Genomic DNA, 21,458 nt, shown 5'->3' with positions numbered 1-21,458 from the left:
AGTCAAGACAAAATCATCCTAAGGTTCAACCTGCCTACTCCTAGGTAAAACTTGGAAATGAAGGCAAGGACTCGCATACTTTACACCAGTCTTCACAGCACAATTACAAGAAACCAGAGGAAGAAACAACCAAGTGCTTGTCAGTGGCTGAATGGGTAAAGAAAATGTGGTATGTACAGAAAGGGGAGTATTACTCACCTATAAAAAAGAATGAAATCCTGACAAACAGCACAGCCTGGGTAAACCCTAGACATTCTGCTAAGTGAAATGAACCCCACAAAAGGACAAATACTATAATGATTCCACCCATCTGAGATAACTGTGAATTTCCAAAAAGGAGAATGTGATTACCAGGGGTGGAGGGAAGGAGGAATGAAGATCGACTGTTGAGTGGGTTTAGCATTTCTTTTCCCTTCATTTTTGGATAGGGACAGAGAGAAATTGAGAGGGAAAAGGGAGACAGAGAGGGAGAGAGACAGAGACATCTGCAGTCCTGCTTCACTGGTGAAGCTTTCCCCCTGCAGGTGGGGGCCAGGGGCTTGAACCTGGGCCCATGTGCACTGTATGTGAGTGTTTAAGCAGGTGCGCCATTGCCTGGCCCCCAGGTTAGGGATGATGAAGTAATTCTGGGAATGCACAGTGGTAATGTCTATACTGACATGAACAGACTTAATGTCACTAAACTGGATCCTGGAAAAAGGTGAAAGTGAGAAAGGGCCAGCAGGGTGACTCACTCACTCGGGGAGTGGACTGGCTGTCAAGACACAACCCAGGTCTGAGCCTGGTCTCCACTGCGCTGAAGGAAGCTTTGGCGTTATGTTATCTTTCTCTCTGAACAAGCTGGCCTGGAGTGGTGACACTTCAGTGATCACAAAAAAAAGAGAGAGAGAGAAAAGGAAAGCACACGATGAAAGTTATATTTTACTGCTAAAAAAATACAAAAACTGGGGAGTTGGGAGGTAGCGCAGCGGGTTAAGCGCACGCGGCGCAAAGCACAAGGACCAGCATAAGGATCCCGGTTCGAACCCCCGGCTCCCCAACTGCAGGGGAGTCGCTTCACAGGTGGTGAAGCAGGTCTGCAGGTGTCTGTCTCTCCCCCACCTGTCTTCACCTCCTCTCGATTTCTCTCCATCCTATCCAATAACTGACAATAATAACAGAAACAACAACATCGATAAACAAGGGCAACAAAAAAGGGAAAAAATGGCCTCCAGGAGCAGTGGATTCATAGTGTAGGCACCAAGCCCAGCAATAACCCTGGAGGCAAAAAAAAAAAAGTCATTTCCTTCTGCCAAGGACAGCAATGAGGTCATTCATGGATGACTCTCCATGATCTCACTCAATGGCAAGTAAACTGAAGTAAACCCAAAGCATCTCTGTGCCTAGACAAGGTGTCCACAGCATCTGATGTCACCTGGGTTTTACAACCCTGACCCTTGTCAACAAACTACACAAAGTGACCTGGAGATGCAAGTCAGAGAGGTCTCACTGCTGCATATAATCGCCTTCAAGACAGGGTCTTGGGCCTGGACACAGGTGTGCCATGATGTCGTTTCCTGCTGGCTCCCTTTATTATGAGACAGACCCAGAGCTCTGTGCAGTCATATGCAGTGCTCGGACTGACTCGGGGACCGACATGCAAAGCGCACCTTCCCCGGCTGAGCTGCCTCCTCTGCTCCACCCCCAGTCAGTGCTCACTGGCTTTCTTTTTTCCCTAGATGCAACTTCTATACTTTAGGACAAGAGAAACGCTGCTCTAAAGAACTGCTGTTGAGAGACATCTCCTTCCAATAACAGATTCAAGGACTTGAATAACCAAGTGGGTCCACAATCAGCGTTCGAGAATAAGCCCCATGGCAAGTGGAGACCAGGCCTGCGAGAGGTGCTTCTGCAGGCCGGCGTCCATCTCTCAGAAATGTCCACCATCTGGAAACCCTGCTTGCTAAGAAGCAAACCTTGCACCAGAGGTGCGGATGCAGCTGGAGAGGACTGTGACTCGGGCAATGACACAGCACAGACTCAGCCTTAGCATCTTGGGGGCTTCTGGACTCTCCAGTATCTGTCACAAATGTCAGCGAGGCTACCTGGAACATCCTGGGTCCAAGCCGAGTTTTGGGATCTGGGTGTGCAAACGTGTACCGTTAAACTGACTTGAAGCTGGAGTTAAACTACATGCTGCCACCTCTTAAAGAAACCTCCCAATTTTAGCTTTTTTTTTACCAGAGCACTGCTCAGCTCTGGCTTATGGTGGCACAGGGGATTGAACCTGGGACTTTGGAGCCTCAGGCATGAGAATCTCCAAACTCAACTTTTTTTTTAATGCAGTACTCCTAGGTAAGTTTTTTTTTTTAAAGATTATATTTATTTATTAATGAGAAACATAGGAGGAGAAAGAACCAGGCATCACCCTGGTACATGTGCTGCTGGGGATTGAACTCAGGACCTCATGCTCGAGAGTCCGATGCCCTATCAACTGCACCACCTCCCGGACCACCCTAGGTAAATTTTTTTCGTTCTTTTTTTTTTAATTTTTAAAATTATATTTATTTATTTTCCCTTTTGTTGCCCTTGTTTTGTTATTGTTGTTGTTACTGATGTCGTCGTTGTTGGATAGGACAGAGAGAAATGGAGAGAGGAGGGGAAGACAGAGAGGGGGAGAGAAAGACAGACACCCGCAGACCTGCTTCACCGCCTGTGAAGTGACATCCCTGCAGGTGGGGAGCCGCTGGTCGTTATGCTTTGCGCCACCTGCGCTTAACCCGCTGCGCTACCGCCCGACCCCCCCCAATTTCAACTTCTAACTCGTCACAGAGCACCTATTCACTAAAACTTATTTTCTGAAAGACACTAAATATGAAACAGCAATACAACTTGCTTTTGCTTTTTTTTTTTTTATTGGTGAGGAAGCTCACTTTTTAGTTCACGTTACTTTTATTACTTATACAATCCAATGGTTCTTCTATTTTCATCAACCCCAAAGCAAATCCCATCACCGTTAGCTGTCATTTTTCTCTCCTCCCCTGCCCCTCAACTCCTGGTATTTACTAGCCTGCTCTGTCTATGGATTTGTTTATTCTGCATATTTTATAGAAACAATATCATATACAATACAGTCGGTTTCTTTTCTTGCAACCGGCCTCTTCAGTTAGCGTGTTTTCAAGGTTTATCGGCACTGTAGTCTGTCATTCCTTTCCACGGCTGAATAGTACTCTACTGTAAGGATATGCTGCATCTAATTTATCCACAATGCAATGATGTACACTTTGGGGCTTGTAGGGATAATGCTGTTACAAACATTAGTGTACAAGTGTGTAGAGATGTATTTTGATTCACTTGGTGGATCTGCTAGATTTAACCTTTTTGAGGAGCACCCAATTATTTTCCAAAGGAGCTAGCCACATAACTTTGCATTCCCAAAAGCAATGTACAAAGTTTCCATCTTTCTATATCCTCTCCAGCACATTACCTGTTCTTTCATTTCACATCTTTGCATGAAAATCAAGAAATGTGATTCTTTGTAGATTCTTTGTTTTCTCAGTCTATAAGAAAAATCTGTTTCCAGGAGTCGGGCAATAGCGCAGCGGGTTAAGCGCATGTGGCACAAAGTGCAAGGACCGGCATAAGGATCCTAGTTCCAGCCCCCGGCTCCCCACCTGCAGGGGAGTCGCTTCACAAGCGGTGAAGTAAGTCTGCAGGTGTCTGTCTTCCCCCCCCCCCGTCTTCCCCTCCTCTCTCCATTTATCTCTGTCCTAACAACGACATCAATAACAACAACAATAAAAAACAATAAAAGGGAAAATAAATATAAAAAAACTTAAAAAAAGAAAAAGAGAAACCTATTTCTGATACAATACACTAAAATTTTAGGTGTGGTGAGAGGCTAGTAGCTTTTATCTAAATCTCAGTGGTCTGATAAGCAAGGCCCTAGAAGAACACTAGTTTGGGCGGCCTCTTGTCATGCTGCAGACGACAAAGCAGTTGGAGCCTCCGTGTGTATGGAGAAAGCCTTCTCATCTTCAGTCTGGGTGTAAGACACAAAGAAGCTGAAAAACACACAACCCTGGGACTCCCTGCTTCCTCCGGCAGGTGCGGCTAGACGCAGGAGGAGGCATCGCTGAGGTGGCGTCACACAGTGGACGGCCATGCCAATGCGGGAGCCTACAGACACCAGACTTCTTCCCACAACCTTCCCTGTTCCCCATGATGCTTCAGAACTCCAGAGATGGCTGGCCGGGCTGACAGGGACAGACAAGTACCTTCAACCCTGCTCGCCACCCCTTACCTCTCCGAGGCCTCTACTGGCAGGCTGGCTTTCTCTTCCTTGTGCTCACTGCCGCTGCCCGACCGGTGCAGGCTCCGACGTGAGTGTTTGCGGCGAGGCTGCTCTCTCTCTGATGCATCCTCTTGCTCCACGGTCTCACTTTCCACATATGGGTAAGCAACCAAATTGATGTAGCCATCACTGTCCCCCTCGAAACAGACAGACACCACACCTGTTGGGGGGAAAGGCAACCGGTCAACGAATGTTAGCGCAAGCGGGTCCGTGCAGCAGCCTGTCTGCAGCTGCTCAGCAGCAGGACGCAGCGACAAACTGTCCCAAGCCAGCGGCAGACAGCGTGCCAACAAGGACCATCACATGCCATCCTCCAGAGACTGGCGACTAGTCTCCCCTCAGCATCTAGTACCGCTCGTCTCAGGCACGTCTTTACTAGCTTTCCGTGCCTCCAGCCCTTTCATTTTCAATTATTGACATCTGAAACATTCCCAAGAACTGTGTTCTCTAGATGACAGTGACACCTGATGTGATGGAACCTTCTGTCTATTTGATTGTGTCATGATGCTGTCATTTCCTGCCTGGGAACACGATGTAGACAGACATCAACGATTCTCTCTCTGAGAGTCCCCGAAATACATTCTCTGCCTACCCTAAGAATCAGGCTATCCTAGTCTCACCAGAGAAAACTCCCACCTCTCCAAACCACGGGCATTCCTAAATCCCAACTATTTTCCATGCTATGTTCATGCAAAGACAATTCACTATAGGTGTTTCTGTTAAAGAGGTTTTAGGGTTTTTTCTGGTTGAGCACAAATATTACCATGCACAAAGCCCCAGGTTCAAGGCTCCAGGCTCCACCTACTTCACAAGTGGTGAAGTAGAGCTGCAGATGTCTCTATGTCTCTCTCTCCCTCTCCCTCCCCTTTTAATTTCCCTCTGCCCTATTAAATAAAAAGAAAAAAAATTAAAAACAAGGAAAAAGTGGCCCCTGGGAACCCCAGTGATAACACAGGTGGTAACAAAAAATAAAATAAAATGTGTTGGAAGGAAAAAAAAATCAACATTAATAGGACTTTATTCTTTTTTATTTTTTATTACTTTTTTAAGACTTAAGATTTTTTTTATTAGACAGTCCTCATTTCTTATTCTAAATGCATATAAAATATAGGACTTTATTCTTAAAGTTAATGGTAATTATTATTTGTCCTGAGGTAACACTGGTTTAACAAGCTTCTAAGTGTTTACGAAGTAGGATTTGGTTGTCAGGCAGTAGTGCAGCGGGTTAAATGCACTTGGCGTGAAGTGCCAGGGCCGGCATAAGGATCCTGGTTTGAGGCCCCGTCTTCCCACCTGCAAGGGTTTGCTTCATGGGCAGTGAAGCAGGTCTGCAGGTGTCTTTCTCTCCCCTTCTCAGTCTTCCCCATCTCTCTCCATTTCTCTCTGTCCTATCCAATGACATCAATAACAACAATAATAAAAATAACAAGGAAAAAAGTATGATTGTCACCTCCTCAAAATACATCACCTCCCCTCACCCACCCACCAAATGACCCACCTCCAAAATCCACAAGCCCCCCCCCCCCTTTAGTCAACCTCAGCTCTGCAATCTAAGCCCTTAGTTCTCACTGGGTTTTGCTTGTCTTCCCTCCCCTATGGAGGAAGTAATTTTGTATTTTCATTTTTTTTTTTTTTGCCTCCAGGGTTATTGCTAGGACTCGGTGCCGTTACTGTGAATCCACTGCTCCTGGAGACTATTATTTCCCCCATTTTTATTGCCCTTGTTGTTGTTATTGTTATTACTGATGCCGTTGTTGTTGGATAGGACAGAGAGAAATGGAGAGAGGAGGGGAAGACAGAGAGGGGGAGAGAAAGACACTTGCAGACCTGCTTCACTGCCTGTGAAGCGACTCCCCTGCAGGTGGGGAGCCCGGGGCTCGAACCGGGATCCTTACGCCAGTCTTGCCCTTTGTGCCACTTGCACTTAACCTGCTGCACTACCGCCCGGCCCCCTGTATTTTCATTTTATGAGTCCCTTCAGTATTTCTTGTAGGTCAGGTTTGGTGATGAATTCCTTCAGTCGTTGAAAAGTTCTTGTCTCCTTCAAACCTGTCTAAGTCCGCAGGAGCAAGTCTTCTTAGGTGGAGACCTTTCTCTTGGAACTCTGACTGCATCCTGCCAGTCTCAGTTCCAGCCTTTAGTTTCAGTTGAGAAGTCAGTTGACAGTCTCATACGATTGTCTTATTTTTAGATTTTTAAAGTATTTATTTATTTTGAATAGAGACAGAGGAATCGGGAGGGAAGGAGGAAAAACAGAGGGAGAGACACCTGCAGCTGTGCTTCACCATTCATGAAGCTCCCCTCCTGCAGGCAGGGACTAGAGGCTCAGACCTGCATCCTTGCGCACTGTAATGTGTGCGCTCAATGAGACGCACCACCGCCAGGCCCCATCTGGTTTCCTTTGCAGGTGACTCTGCTTTTCTCTACAAGTCTCAGAACTCTCGTGGACTTGGATCTTCGCCATGTTAATGTACTATTCTGTGCCCTGGTGAACTTGGTTTAGGTTCCTATTCTTGGAGCCCGTTACGTCTCCGGATCTAGGTGTCTAGTCCCTTTTAATCTGGGGAGATGCTCAGCTAAAATTTCTTCAAGTGTGAATTCTGTCCCTTTCTCCTCTCTCTTGTACCTGATGACAGACAAAACGCTGCTTCTCTTCATACAGTCCTATCATCTCTCTTATATTATCTTCATTTGTTCTAGTGGGCTTATTTATTTATTTACTTTGGGGGGGGATGCCCCTTCTGCCATGGCTTCATGTTCTCCACTTTGAGCCTTAGTATTTTTCTTCTTTTCTTTTTTCTGCACTACAAATCCTCTGCTCCTAGTGGCCTCCCCCCCATTTTTGTTATTATTGTTGTTGCTATGGTTGTTGTTGGATAGGACGGAGAGAAATGGAGAGAGATGGGGAAGACAGAGGGGGGGAGAGAAAGACAGACACCTGCAGACCTGCTTCACCGCCTGTGAAACAACCCCCCTGCAGGTGGGGAGCCGGGGCTTGAACCAGGGTCCTTGCGCCCCACAGTGTGCACTTAACCTGTTGTGGTATGACCTGCCTCCCAGTATTTGTCTTCTTGTTGGTGTTCCCCTCTGAAGGTTTTTTTAGCTCTCACTGCTCTCTTCATTCCAAATTTATCTCTAGATGTCCTATTTCTCTACATTTGTTGTAGTCCTTCTCCACAGTTCATCACAACTCAGTGAACGTACCTAGAAGCACATTTTTGAGACCTTCATTAGCAAGTTGCTATTGCACTGCTGAATTTGGGTTTCTCTTCAAGCTGCTGTCTCGGTCCAATATTGTAGGTAAATTATGCAGCCAGTGGGTAGCAGGACCCTAACCAGAAGTTGATTGCAGCTACAGAGGCAGGAGGCCTAGCTGGAACTGGGGGTGGAGAGAGTTGTAGGAAGAATTGGCTGAACCAAGCAGGCTTAATGAGATGCAGGACAGGGCCTAGCTGGAACCAGGTGGGCTGAGGTTGGCCTGGGTAGCAGTCACCACAGAAACAAGCAGCCCACAGCAGGTGTCACACCGAGCAGAAGCAGCCAGGCTGGTGCAGGCAGCAGGAGCCAGCAGTGGGAAGAGCCCAGTTGCGCTGAAGCCTGTGGATGCAGGATCCAGCCTAGTGGCGTTAAGTCAGGCAGGGAGTAAAACTACCTTAGCTCTGCGTCTCCCCACCCTTCTCTCCTGGACTCTTGGGTCGTTTTCTTCTGTTGTTAGTTCATCTAAACTGTAGCTCCTTTCTGTGACAGTTTTCCCATGTATGCTGGAGCTTTTGCTGTGGTGGTGATGTCAACAGCAAACAAATGCTACTAGTCTATCAATAACCTGGCCAGACACTCCCCTGCCTCCCTCTCCCCCTTCTTCACTAGAGCACACTGCTCAGCTCTGGCGTACACTGGTGCTGGAGATCAGCCCTGGGACACCAGAGTCTCACACAGGAGAGGCTTCTTACATAGCTGTTATTTCCCCAACCCTTGTTTGCCTTTTCCTAAGAGAGAGAGTGAGTACAAGGCAGCACTCCGCCTGGATGGAGTTCTGCCTCGCCTGCCTTTATTGCTCTCACGTGGTCGCTGCAACCCCAGCACTCAAGTGCGTGTGCCGCCCAGCCCCTTCACTAGGCATCTGGGATCAGACCAGGGTCTCACACATTAGGACAGAGGTTGAGCTGCCTCCTAGTGCCTGCGCTTGTTTTTCTAAATCCCTAAGTAAAGAATGGGGTAAGTGTGACTGAATTCAGGTTTGAGAAAAGTCAAAAAGCAGAAAACACGTTTAGAAAGTTTATATATGGTAGCTGGGTAAACAGCTCAGGTGGTACACTCGCACAGCTGAAACTCTAAATTCCTGTCTGATCCCCAGCTCCAAGCATGCCAGCGCAGTGCTCTGGTATTGCTCTCTCTTTATTGATTTGATAGGACAAAGAGAAATCAAAAGTCAAGGGAGAAACAGAGAGAGACAGAGAGTCAGCTGCAACACTGCTTCACTGCCTGCAAAGCGTTCCCTCTGCAGACGGGGACCAGAGGCTTGAACCCAGGTCTTTGGAGCACCATAGCACTAACATGCGCTCACTGCATCTCTTTCATAGGCAATAAATCAATCTCTTAAAAAAAAAAAAAAAACTCTATCTCTCTCCCTCTCCCTCCCTCTCTCTCTCTCTGCATCTCTCTCAAAAAAAAAAAAAAACAAACTTCTATGTGATGAGCAATTAGCACAGTGAAAAAGTGAAAAATCTACATAAACTGACATTTTTGGCATAATATCCATGGGTTTATTCTATCCCAGAAGGTTAATTTATATTTTAAAAGGGAACTTTTTTCTTCCTCAAAAATTTAGGACCTCCTAACTCCGGTCGTTCCGTCAAATTCTATCAATGCACTCCTCTAGCACATGCAGACACAGAGCTGTGTCTTGTGAAAGTATCTGACTCTTCCTCCTCTGGGACCAGAGTCCGAGCAAACGAGGAAAAACACCTCCCTGACAGAAATCCGCTCCTCTCCCCGGTGAGACATCATCACGCACTGGGCTCTTCTCAGAGTTACATAACAGTGATTCAAGTGTGAAAGGTCTGAAAGCCTCCACGATGCTTCCCATTCCAGGTGTGTTTAACAGAATGACTTGGCTTCTTTGAGACAACGAAAACCTAGTCGCACCACGTGACCACAACACAAGGCAGACCGGCTGACAGACTACAGACGCAAGGCTGCTGCTCTCTGCAAACTGGCCAGTGACTGACCTTTGTACTCAGGGGTGAACTCCTTCATTTCTGGAGGGAGGGACTCGTAGAAGCGCTGCTCCCGGGAAATGAGGGGTTTGCACACAGTGTGGTCGTCGTAGCGCATCATGCTGCTGTGTCCGCCCACCTGGTGGATGAAGGGCTCCAGGAGGACTCCCCGCTCTCCGGCCCGACTCGCGTTCTTGCCATACTGCCCCACTTCCATGGTTTGACAAACACACATTGCGTTGGGGGCCGGTCGCACACTGAGGGCAGACGGTGCAGCACATGGGCCACAAGAGGAGAACTAGGTAGAAGGTCCTTGCAAACTGAAAGTCAACACTCAGAGGAGTCTGTTCAGTTTATTCTTCTTTCCTAACAGAAACAAAGAGAAGAAGGAATCAAAACACCTGGCAAGCCAGCTTCCCTGGGGTTCCCAGCACATCCGCCCCGCGAGTAACGGGGCTCCCGCTGTCCCCCGCTCTGTGTGCCCCGGGCACATGCGCCTACTGCTGCCGGAAGGTTGCTGCTGAGCGGTGCGATTCTGCTCTCCCTCACCTGTCTTTCTCAAAAAGTCACAGGAGCTCACCACATTCGTTTTCATTCCTGGTTCTCAGATGCCTTCTAAGTTGCCTATAAGGTCTTATTTTACTTTAAATTTACTTTATATTTTAATGAGAGACCCACAGAAAGAAAGACCCAAGTACAGCTCAGCTCTGGTTTGTGTGGTGCGGGGGATCTAACCTAGGATTTTGGAGCCTCAGACAGGAAAGTTGTTTTTATGCCATCTTCCCTGCCCTGAGAGTTTGTTTTTTATGTGATAGGAGAGAATGAACCCAGGGTCTTGTGCATGTGTGATGCTACTGAGCATTTTCCAAAGTCCTGTCCTGTTCTGTCCTGTCCTTTTTTCTTTAACCAGAGCACTGCTCAGCTCTGGCTGATGGTGGTGCGGGGGGATTAAACCTGGGACTTTGGAGCCTCAGGCATGACAGTCTCTTTGCACAACCATCATGCTGTCTAGCCCCCCCAAGTCCTTTTCATCATAATTTTTCTGGAGGGGGCAGGTAAGAGAGAGAGAGAGAGAGAGGGGGACAAAAGAGAAAGGTATGGGGAGGGGGAGGGGAGGACAGGACAGATAACCACACACCGCTCCACTAGCCAGGGAGCTGCCATCCAGGACTTCACGCATAGCAGGGCGTGCGCTCTACCTGCTGGAGCGCTGCATCCACCTTCAATTTGATCTTTAGAGTCTACGGTATGTTACAATCAGGAGGAAGGCAACTATTACTGTGGACGTTACTTTTCCCAAACAATTATTTTATATTTGTTTATATGAATGAAGAGAGTATGGGGGAGACAGAGAGAGAGAGAGAAAGAGACAGAGCTGCAGCCCTGCATCACCACTCACAAAGCTTTCCCTCTGCAGGTGGGGACCAAGGGCTCCAACTGGGTCCTTGTGCGCTGCAGCATGCGCTCAGCAGGTGCGCCACCACCCGGCCCCTTCCCAAAGATTTCTTCTACTGTAAATGGATTCTGTAGCCACCAATATGTGACCAGTCGAGCACACAGTCCTTGTCTAACTCCAGACCCATTTGTGGAACAAGGAAAAGTTCTTAGTACATACCTTCCTTGTAATAGCAATTTCTCTCATGAAACTTAATGTTGCTGGCAACTTCCTCAATTCTTACTGTGTATACATGTATGCATCTATGTGGATATGTGTGCGCGCGCACACACACACACACACACACACACACACACACACACACACAGACACTTATTATGAGGAGAGAAAGGAGAGAAGCAAGGCACTTTGCAGCTCTGGCATATGGTACTACCAGGGAATGAACTGAGGTCTCACACATGCAAGTCCTGCGCTCTTAGGTCCTGAGCTATTTCTTCACCAAGCATATATTTTAACTTAAAAATGTGAAGACACAAGACAGCATCAGAAACAAAAGGACTAAAAATATAAATATTTTAGGGAGTTGGGCGGTAGCACAGTGAGTTAAGTGCAGGTGGCTTCACAAGCAGTGAAGCAGGTCTGCAGGTGTCTTTCTCTCCCCCTCTGTCTTCCCCTCTTCTCTCCATTTCTCCCTGTCCTATCTAACAACAACAACATCTATAACAACAGTAAATACAACAACAATAAAAAAATAAGGGATCTATTCTCTGAACTCTGAAAGATCCACATAAGCTCTGAAATCTCCGAATGACAGACAGAAGTACAACCTCTAGTAATATCCAGACTTCTGATATTTTGTGTCATGTCTTCATTAAGTGATGATACTGCTTGTGTGTGCCAGGTATTTCCTTAGGAATAAACAGGTGGGGGTGGAGCGGGTTAAGCACACACAGCACCAAGCACAAGGACCGTCATAAGGATCCCAGTTCAAGCCACCAGCTCCCCACCTGCAGGGGGGCCGCTTCACAGGTGGTGAAGCAGGTCTGCAGGTGTCTATCTTTCTCTCCCCCTCTGTCTTCCCCTCCTCTCTCCATTTCTTTCTGTACTACCCAACAACAATGACATCAGTGACAAGAATAATAACCACAACGATAAAGCAACAAGGGCAACAAAAGGGGGGGGAGGGGTGGCCTCCAGGAGCAGTGGATTCCCACAGAGCCCCAGCAATAACCCTGGAGGCAAGGAAGGAAGGAAGGAAGGAAGGAAGGGAGGGAGGGAGGGAGGGAGGGAGGGAGGGAGGGATAGAGGCCTGGCGACAGCTCATCCCTCACCACATACAAAGCCCCCAGCCTAAGCCGCAACATCACGCGGGAGCACCGTGCGCTGTAGCAGGAGAGCCTCCCTGGATGGCAGAGCAGAGCTGGGGTGTCTCCTCTCTTTCCTTCCTCTCTTCTCTTTCTCACTTTAAAACAGTGGGAAAAGCAGGCCACTCAGCAGTGGTCACTGTGCATGTAGCAGGAGGCCTGGTTTTCTACTCCTCAGTGCCAAAGAAGAAATCTGTAAAAGTGCTGCATTTCTTTTTTTTTTTAATTAAAAAAAAATTTTTCCCTTTTGTTGCTGTTGTTGTTGTTGTTTATCACTGTTGTTGTTATTGCTGTCTTTGTTGTTGGATAGGACAGAGAGAAATGGAGAGAGGAGGGGAAGACAGAGGGGGAGAGAAAGATAAGACACACCAGCACACCTGCTTCACTGCCTGTGAACGGAACCCCCTGCAGGTGGGGAGCCAGGGGCTCAAACCAGGATCCTGATGTCGGTCCATGCGTTTTCCACCATGTGAAAAGTGCTGTATTTATATAACTCTATCATGGTGTTCCTGGAAAAAAAAAAAAGTAACCAGAATTCTTTCAATCTCTATGAAAACCTGCTTATAAGGTGTCAAGCCTTGGGAAAAATCACTTAAAGTTTCCACGCCTGTCAAAATGAAGCCACGGCCATAGCTAACCCTGTGCCATTTGCTGGGTGGCTTGCCTTGTCCACTGCGCAGTGAGGGAAGAATTACAGTTCCAACTCCTTTTTATTATTACTGACTTAATAAGACCAACCTGCAGATTGTTCCTGAAGTCTTACTGTCCACCAAGGCACACCGAGACGTGAGGGTGTGGGCTACACTAGCTGGATCATGTTTCGCCACCATTTTCTTACTAAAAGATGCCCGATCTTGGCCAGGTAACCAGCTCTCAAGGGAACAAGCACAAGGCCCTCTACTGCTTGGTGAGCTATAAGGAGAGGTCAGACAGGACTTCTCTTCAACAGCTTTTAGCTTGCTGCTAAAGAACCTCCTCTGTTGACTACTGCAACCTCCCACTGACTCATAACACTGCTAGTTTCAAAAGAAAGCCAACTTGCTGAGCATGCAGAATACATCAAGAGAGAGGACTCTTGTCATGGGCACAATCCGGGAGCGAGCCTGGCCTCCACTGCTGAAAACTGAGTGAAGCTTCAGTGCTGTGGTGTCCTCCTATCTGAAAAGCTGGCCTGGAGCAGTGAAGCTCTAGTGACCAAAAAAAAAAAAAAAAAGTGCTGGATCTGTCATTAAACAGCTGTGAGTTTTTCTTTGAGCTTTAGGTCAAAACCATCCTAAATTAAAAGGCAGGAAAAAGGAGAAATAGCTGCATCAGAATCCCCAGACCTCCAGTAGTCTGCATTGTACATAAAGAAGTAAATAAATGTTTTCTGATGATGAGAAACTTTCAAAAGACAAGATAAACCCTTCAATGATGACAATGGGCACATTCTCCACAAGCTCTAAAGTGAAAACATGGAGCTCACTATGTCCCTGAAGAGGGGCTGGGCAGGTGGCACTAGCTGAGAGCAAGCGTTACAATGTGTAAGGACCTGGGTTCAAGCTCCCAGTCCCCACCTACACAGTGAAGCTTCACAGGCGTGCTACTGCTGTGTCTGTCTGTCTGTCTTTCTCTCTCTCTCTCTCTTTCCTCTCCTCCTTCCCACTAGATTTCTGTTTCAATCCAATAAACAAAAGTTCCTGAAAAAAGAGAGTCAATTATGTTTGATCTACTTGGCCAATATCAAAATACTAAAAAATGATTTGACAAGCTGAAAATTTATTCTCTCATAAGCAGAACAAATAAAACTGTTTTGAGATTATTTTAGTTCAATTCAATCAAAGGCACACACACACACACACACACACACACACACACACACACACACACACACATTCCTGCACAGTTTAAACTGCAACGCTATGTGCACTCTCCAACTCCTTTAATTTGCTCTGGTTGTCCTTTTTAGTAACCTTTACCTTTAAAAATATTTATCTGCTAAAGAGCTGGGTGGTAGCACACTAGGATCATACATATTCGACTGCGTAAGAACCTGGGTTCAACTTTCCAGTCCCCAGCTGTAGGGGGGGAAGTTTCAAGAGTGGTGAAGCAGTGCTGCAGGGGTCTCTCTCCCTCTCCCCTCCAGGGTTACTGCTGGGGCTCAGTGCCTACACTATCAATCCACTGCTCCTGGTGGCCACTTTTTCCATTGTTGTTGGATAGGACAGAGAAAAATTGAGAAGAGGGGAAGACAGAGAGGGGGGAGAAAGACAGACACCTGCAGACCTGCTTCACCTCTTGTGAAGCGACTCCCCTGCAGGTGGGGAGCCAGGGCTCGAACCAGGATCCTTACGCCGGTCCTTGTGCTTCATACCCTGTGCCCGCCCCTTCTCTCCCTTCCCTCTCAAGTTGTCTCTGATTCTATCAAATACATAAATGAAATATTTAAAAATAAATAAATAAAATACTTATCTGTGAATGAGAAAACCAGAGCAACACTCTGGTACACACTGTGCCAGAAATCAAATTCAGACCTCACTCTTGTGAATTCTTCTCTCTACTTCTATGCCATGTCCCAGGCTGCTTTATTTTTAATTAAAAAAACAAACAAACAAACAAAACTTATAGGACAGAGGCAGAGAAATCAAGAGGGAAGGGGGCGGCAGACACCTGCAGTGCTGCTTCACCTTTCGGGCGGCTTCCCCTTGCAGGTGAGGACCGAGAGCTTGAGCCAAGGTCATACTGCAAACTGGCGTGTGGCCTACCAGGTGTGCCACCACTTGGGCCCTTCTTCATTTTACTTATTTATTGTGTCTACTGTCTATTATTGTTGTTATGTAAGATCCATGAAGGAAAGTCTCTTTTTGTCTCTGTTCTAAATACCTGATAGAGTGTCTGGCTTATGGTGGTCACACAATAAAAAGAATAAGTGGATGGATGGACGGATGGGTGGATGGATGGATGGATGGACGGACGGACGGACGGACGGATGGATGAGGCCAGGAAGGATGGTGCAGCGGATTAAATATCAGATTCCCCAACACAAGGTCATGAGTTGGTCCCTGGTGTCGTCACATGTGTCACAGTGATCTTCTGGTTCTTTCTCATGAATAAGTCAACGCTTGTTTATTTCACTAAGGAGAGGGAACTGGGACATCGCTCTGGCATATGAAGCAACAGGGACAGAACCCAGGACCCCGAGCTTGAGAGTCCAGTGCTGTATCCACTACACCACCACCCTGCAGCACTACCAGTATATGATCTTTGTGTGTAACAGGACTGTACACAATATGAAAATGTTTACAGAGTTCTTTCGTTTTTTAAAATTATTAGTTTATGGCCTCCTAACAAAGGACTTCCAAGACACAGAAGTAACAGGAAAATCTGTTTTGAGCAGAACTTAGACTGGAGTTGGTGTATTGGACCAAAGTCAAAGACTCTGGGGTGTGTGTATGGGGGGGAGGTTCAGGTCCTGGAACAGGATGGCAGAGGAGGACCTAGAGGGGGTTGAATTGTGTGGAAAACTGGGGAATGTTACACATGGACAAACTATTGTACTTTGATGCTGACTATAAACCATTAATCCCCCAATAAAGAAAAATAAGCAATTCTTTAAAAATCTGTTTTGACTATAAGAAGACTTGCTATGTGAAAGAACATCAGTACACAGACAAGAACAGCAACAACTGAAACTAAGCAAAATGTAGAATGAAAAGATAACCCAAGAGGGGCAGGGCTTCACTCCTTTTATTATTTATGACACAAAGGAGAAAGGGGTGAATCAGACAGACGTACTGTAATCTAAATCATAAAGGATGAGTCACATTATAGAACTCTAAATCTAGTTGATTCGGTATAAGTCACTTGTTTTGGGGAGTCGGACGGTAGCGCAGTGGGTTGAGCGCAGGTGGCGCAAAGCTCAAGGACAGGAGTAAGGATCCCAGGGTTCGAGCCCCTGGCTCCTCCCACCTGCAGGGGAGTCGCTTCACAGGCGGTGAAGCAGGTGTGCAGGTGTCTTTCTCTCCCCCTCCTCTCTCCATTTCTCTCTGTCCTATCTATCCAGCAATGACATTAATAGCAATTACAACAATAAAACAACAAGGGCAACAAAAGGGAATTTTTAGAAAGTCATTTGCCCTAACTCAACAAGACAGTAAACCTAGAAAGTGGTAATAAATAAAAAGCCTGACAGAGAAAGAGAAACTGCAACCAGATACGATGGTGAACAAGGTCAAACTATTTTAAGAAGTAGGCAGGCACTTCTCCATAGCAAAAGTAAGACAATGCCTTGTCACCAAGCTCTGCGGGCACAGACACATACATTCAAATGCAGATCAACCAGGAAGACTTGTGGTCAATGAGAGTGTGTGTAACTACAAACTGAGGTCAACATATATGCATACACCAAAAGAGACTTAATTCAAATTCCAAAATCTGTGGTTCACATTTCAAATAGCACTTGAATTTGATATGTAATTTTTCTGTAAACTTTAAAAAAAAAAAAAAAGGCATTCCTGGCACTGGTTTTGTTGGTATGCTTCTAAATTCTGCTTCTAAGACTCCTTCTGTTTCATTGGTTTAATCCCTCCTGCTTAACACTGTATTCTATTTACATAACCTGTTGGGATGCATTGGACCGACCTTCCCGTGGTGCATCCCGTGAGTACCCATTCATTGGGGAAACTGACGATCCTTCCTAGCCGACTGAATCCACATGGATCCCAGTCACTTTCAAAGCCAGCAACAAGCAGCTCCTGACAGCTTTCAACCTGACCTGTTGACTGGCTACGGAAGAAGGGCAAACGCTAGAAGAAGAATAACCTGTTAACTAAGCACCGCCCTGCCTCCAGGGCACTGGTTTAATCCTCACTGGTTCCCGAGCTTTTTCCTTCTCCCCATCCCCTATCCTACGTGCATCCTCTTCAGACCTGACTCTTCCGCCTCAGGATATATAAGGACAAGATTGTGATTAGAGAGAGCTTAGATTGCGCTGCCTTCCACATGAATAAAGACTGAACTGCGTACCACTCAGCCATGAGTCCCTGGTCGTCTCTTGTCTCTCTCTCCCGCGAAGCTAGCCCGACATAATGGCGCCTGAACAGGGACCGGCACCAACGTGGGACCTAACCCGCCTGGCCCACAGATAAGTAAACTTGGCTACCCACCCGCCATGGGCTGCCTTTCTACTTATGAAGAGGTTTCCCAAAGCCTCTACTCCTTCTTCATGAGACACCACTCAGCCATGAGTCCCTGGTCGTCTCTCTCTCCTGCCCACGAAGCTAGCCCAACAGGTTTATATGAAATTTTTCTCAATTTTCCATAAAAATTGGTTTATATAAGTAGTATTTCCACTATGTCTTCTATATGTCTCCTAGAAATATATCCAATTAAGCACTAGAAGTACCATGACCAAGTATCTTGTCCTTAAAGAGAACATGAAATTGATTTCGTTTTCTAAGAGTTAAATTTAATGGGGTGTGGAGGGTGGTGGTACACCCACCTGAGCACACACACTACTATGCTCAGGCACCCAGGCCCGAGCCGGTTCCCCACCTGTAGAAGGTGTCTTTCAATGCATCCTTTCATACCCCTCCCAATTTCTCTCTGCCTTATCAAATAAAATAGAAAAAAATAGCCACTGTGAGTTCTAGCAACAATGAAAAATATAAATAAATTTAAAGAGTCACTGTGAGTGGCACACGTAAGTCACCACGTCCAAGGAGCCGTGTTCAAACCTCCAATCCTCATTTCAGGTGTCTTTCTATTTATTTTATTTTTTATTTTTTGCCTCCAGGGTTACTGCTGGGGTTCAGTGCCTGCACCATGAATCCACTGCTCCTGGAGGCCATTTTTCCCCCTTTTGTTGCCCTTGTTGTTGTAGCCTTGTTGTAGTTATTATTGTTATTGTTGATGTCATTCATTGTTGGATGGATAGCACAGAGAGAAATGGAGAGAGGAGGGGAAGACAGAGAGGGGGAGAGAAAGACAGACACCTGCACCTGCTTCACCGCCTGTGAAGCAACTCCCCTGCAAGTGGAGAGCCGGGGGCTCAAACTGGGATCCTCACGCCAGTCCTTGCGCTTTGCGCCACATGCGCACAACCCACTGCGCCACCGCCCGACCCCCTTCAGATGTCTCCCCCCCATTTCTTTGTCTGTCTCATAACAAAGGAGGAGGAGGAGACGATGACAACAAAGACAGAGGAGGAGGAAAGAATGACCACTAGGAGCCCAGTAGAGTCACTGTGCAGGCACTGAACCCAACATAACTCTGGAGGCAAGAGAAAAAAAAACCTTTTAAAGAATTAAACTTAAGATTGGTTAAGTCAGTAATGCTAAGCAAATTTTTAAAATTTTTTATTAGCTTTATTTATTGGACAGAGACAGCCAGAAATCAAGAAGGAAGGGGAGATAAAGAGGGAGAGAGACAGAGAGACACCTACAGCCCTGCTTCACCACTCACAAAGCTTTCCCCCTGCAGGTGGGGTCCAGGGGCTTGAACCTGAGTCCTTATGCACTGTAACACGTGCGCTCAACCAGCTGCGCCACCACCCGGCCCCCCAATTTTTTCAGTGTTACGGATCTTCAGTTTTTTTTTTACTACCTGACAAAAGGAAAGAACAAAATTACAGGTGAGAAACTGCACCCATGTGCCAACATGTACAAACAAATAAACCATTAACCCTTGGCAAAATTAGGGGGGGAGGAGCAAAATCACACACAAGATTTGTGAAGAGAATGCGGCCTGATAAACGCTCTACCAGGAAAAATCGACACACTGAGCGTGGACGCGTGCGGATGGCATACCTCTGGATTAACCTACCGTTAATCCTGGAAACAAACTAAGTTCACATGGACTTTGACAGTACCATACAGAAATACCCTTAAGTTCATCAACAACAACTAACCTGCAGTAGAAGGCTAACAGGGGTCTGGCTTACCGGTTGAATACACATGTTAACATGAACAAGGACCTGGGTTCAAGCCTACAGGGGACAGCCATGAAGCTGTGCTGCAGGTGTCTCTCTTCCTCGGGCCCCTCCCCCACCTCAATTTCTCTCTGTCCTATTAAAAATAAAAAGCAAAGGGGGCCGGGTGGTAGCGCAGTGGGTTAAGCGCACAAGGACCGGCATAACAATCCCAGTTCGAGCCCCCGGCTCCCCACCTGCAGGGGAGTCGCTTCACAAGCGGTGAAGCAGGTCTGCTGGTGTCTTTCTCTCCCCGTCTTCCCCTCCTCTCTCCATTTCTCTCTGTCCCCTTAATTTCTCTCTATTCTATCAAGTAGAATAGTTAAAAAAAAAAAAAAAAAAGGCCAATGAGAGCAGTAGATTCATAGTGTTGGCACCAAGCCCAGCAATAACCCTGGTGGCAATAATATTAGAAATTTTAAAAATGTGGTCTAAGGCACTGGACTCTCCAGCATGAGGTCCTGAGTTCAATCCCCAGCACCACATGTACCATAGTGATGTCTGGTTCTTTTTTTCTCTCCTATCTTTCTCATTAATAAATAAATAAAATCTAAACAAAAAAAAAAAAGAAAAAAAGAAATGGGGATCGGGCGGTAGCACAGCGGGTTAAGCACACATGGCATGAAACGCAAGGACCAGTGTAAGGATCCCGGTTCAAGCCCCCGACTCCCCACCTGCAGGGGAGTCTCTTCACAGGTGGTGAAGCAGGTCTGCAGGTGTCTCTCTTTCTCTCCCCCTCTGTCTTCCCCTCCTCTCTCCATTTCTCTCTGTCCTAGCTAACAATGACAACATCAACAACAACAATAATAACTACAACAACAGTAAAAAACAAGGGCAACAAAAGGGAAAATAAATAATAACGAAATTTTAAAAAATAACTCAAATATTCATCTATAACCATTTAAAAAAATTAAAAGATGAGAGCTTGTCTTTTGCTATAATATGCACGGATGGTGTGTGTGTGTGTGTGTGTGTGTGTGTGTGTGTGTGTGTGTGTGTGTGTGTGTGATCTCACTCATCTGTGAGGTTTAAGAAGCAAAGTCATTCAGACTAGGGAGACAGCATAATGGTTATGCAAAAAAGACTTCAGTGCTGGGCTCTGACATCCTATGTTCAATCCCTAGTTTCCCCCAAAACTAGAGGGAGAGGGGAGTGGGGAGGAGTGAAGGGTAAGGGGGAAGGGAATGGAGGGCAAGAGGGGAGAGAAGTGGAAGGGGAACAGAAAAAGGAGGAGGGGAGAGGGGGGGAGAGGAGGAGAGGAGGAGAGGGGGAGGGGAGGGATGGCCACACTAGCAGCAAAGTCAGGGAAAAGCCAAGCTGGAAGGAATAATGCCTTGTGCATAGAACTGAGCTGACTACTATAGCAATGGTTCAAAGGCAGCGGGAGGGGAGGAAGGCTCAATGCCACCTCAGAGTGTGTGTTAATCCCAGGCTACAGGCAGGCTCACAGAATTAGACCCAAAGGATTTGTTTAAAAAATGATGACAGGGTGGGAGTCGGGCGGTAGCGCAGCGGGTTAAGCGCACAAAGCGCAAGGACCGGTGTAAGGATCCCGGTTCAGGCGGTGAAGCAGGTCTGCAGGTGTCTGTCTTTCTCTCCCCCTGTCTTCCCCTCCTCTCTCCATTTCTCTCTCTCCTATCCAACAACAAAGACAGCAATAAAACAACAAGGGCAACAAAATGGGATAAATAAATAAATAATTTTTAAAATCTTTATAAGAAAATTATGTCAATGAAATAAACCAAAATGAGAACATTACAACTACAAAGTAAAAGCCAGAACTGAGGGAGGGCAGAAGCACAAATGCACTCTGTGCTCCTGCTTGTCAGGAGTCTGTTAGCGCAGACTAGACACAATGTGCCAAATGGTTTTTTGAGCCCCGCCACCAAGGGAGCTCAATGGCTGTGCTGGTGCTATGAGGCCTCCCCTCTTCTAATCAAAAAGGAACTGGGTCCAGAAAGAACTGGGTACCACTCGTATGTGCAAGCTCAAGATTAGTCCCTGTGCAACACAAATAATAAACTTTAAAAGATTGATTTTATCGGGGCCAGGTAGTGGCGCACCTGGTTGAGCGCATATGTTACAATGCACAAGGACCCAGATTCGAGCCCCTGGTCCCCACCTACAGGGGGAAAGCTTTGTGAGTGGTGAAGCAGTGCTGCAGGTCTCTCTCTCTCTCTCTCTCCCTATCTCCCCTTCCCTC

At 46.6% G+C, this 21,458-nt stretch overlaps 1 protein-coding gene across 3 annotated transcripts in view; it reads right to left on the bottom strand.

Moving 5' to 3' along the window:
* The window catches only part of IP6K1 (inositol hexakisphosphate kinase 1), a 45,660-nt gene that overhangs the window by 7,857 nt on the left and 16,345 nt on the right, over positions 1-21,458 (bottom strand). The window contains exons 2-3 of one of the 3 annotated variants that reach the window (XM_060204743.1): positions 9,689-9,915; positions 4,283-4,493 (exon numbers count right to left, since the gene is read on the bottom strand). In XM_060204743.1, the coding sequence (XP_060060726.1) occupies positions 4,283-4,493; positions 9,689-9,830 (353 nt within the window). In that variant the 5' untranslated portion in view covers positions 9,831-9,915. Of the gene's footprint in view, positions 1-4,282; positions 4,494-9,561; positions 9,916-21,458 lie in introns of those variants that run through there. The other 2 variants (XM_007527259.3, XM_060204744.1) reach the window with 2 other exon arrangements.

The sequence above is a fragment of the Erinaceus europaeus genome, chromosome 12, assembly GCF_950295315.1.
Source record: "Erinaceus europaeus chromosome 12, mEriEur2.1, whole genome shotgun sequence".
In the NCBI taxonomy this organism is placed as follows: domain Eukaryota; kingdom Metazoa; phylum Chordata; class Mammalia; order Eulipotyphla; family Erinaceidae; genus Erinaceus; species Erinaceus europaeus.
Note: the sequence above shows the minus strand (reverse complement) of the source record. Positions and strands in the feature narration are given on the sequence as shown.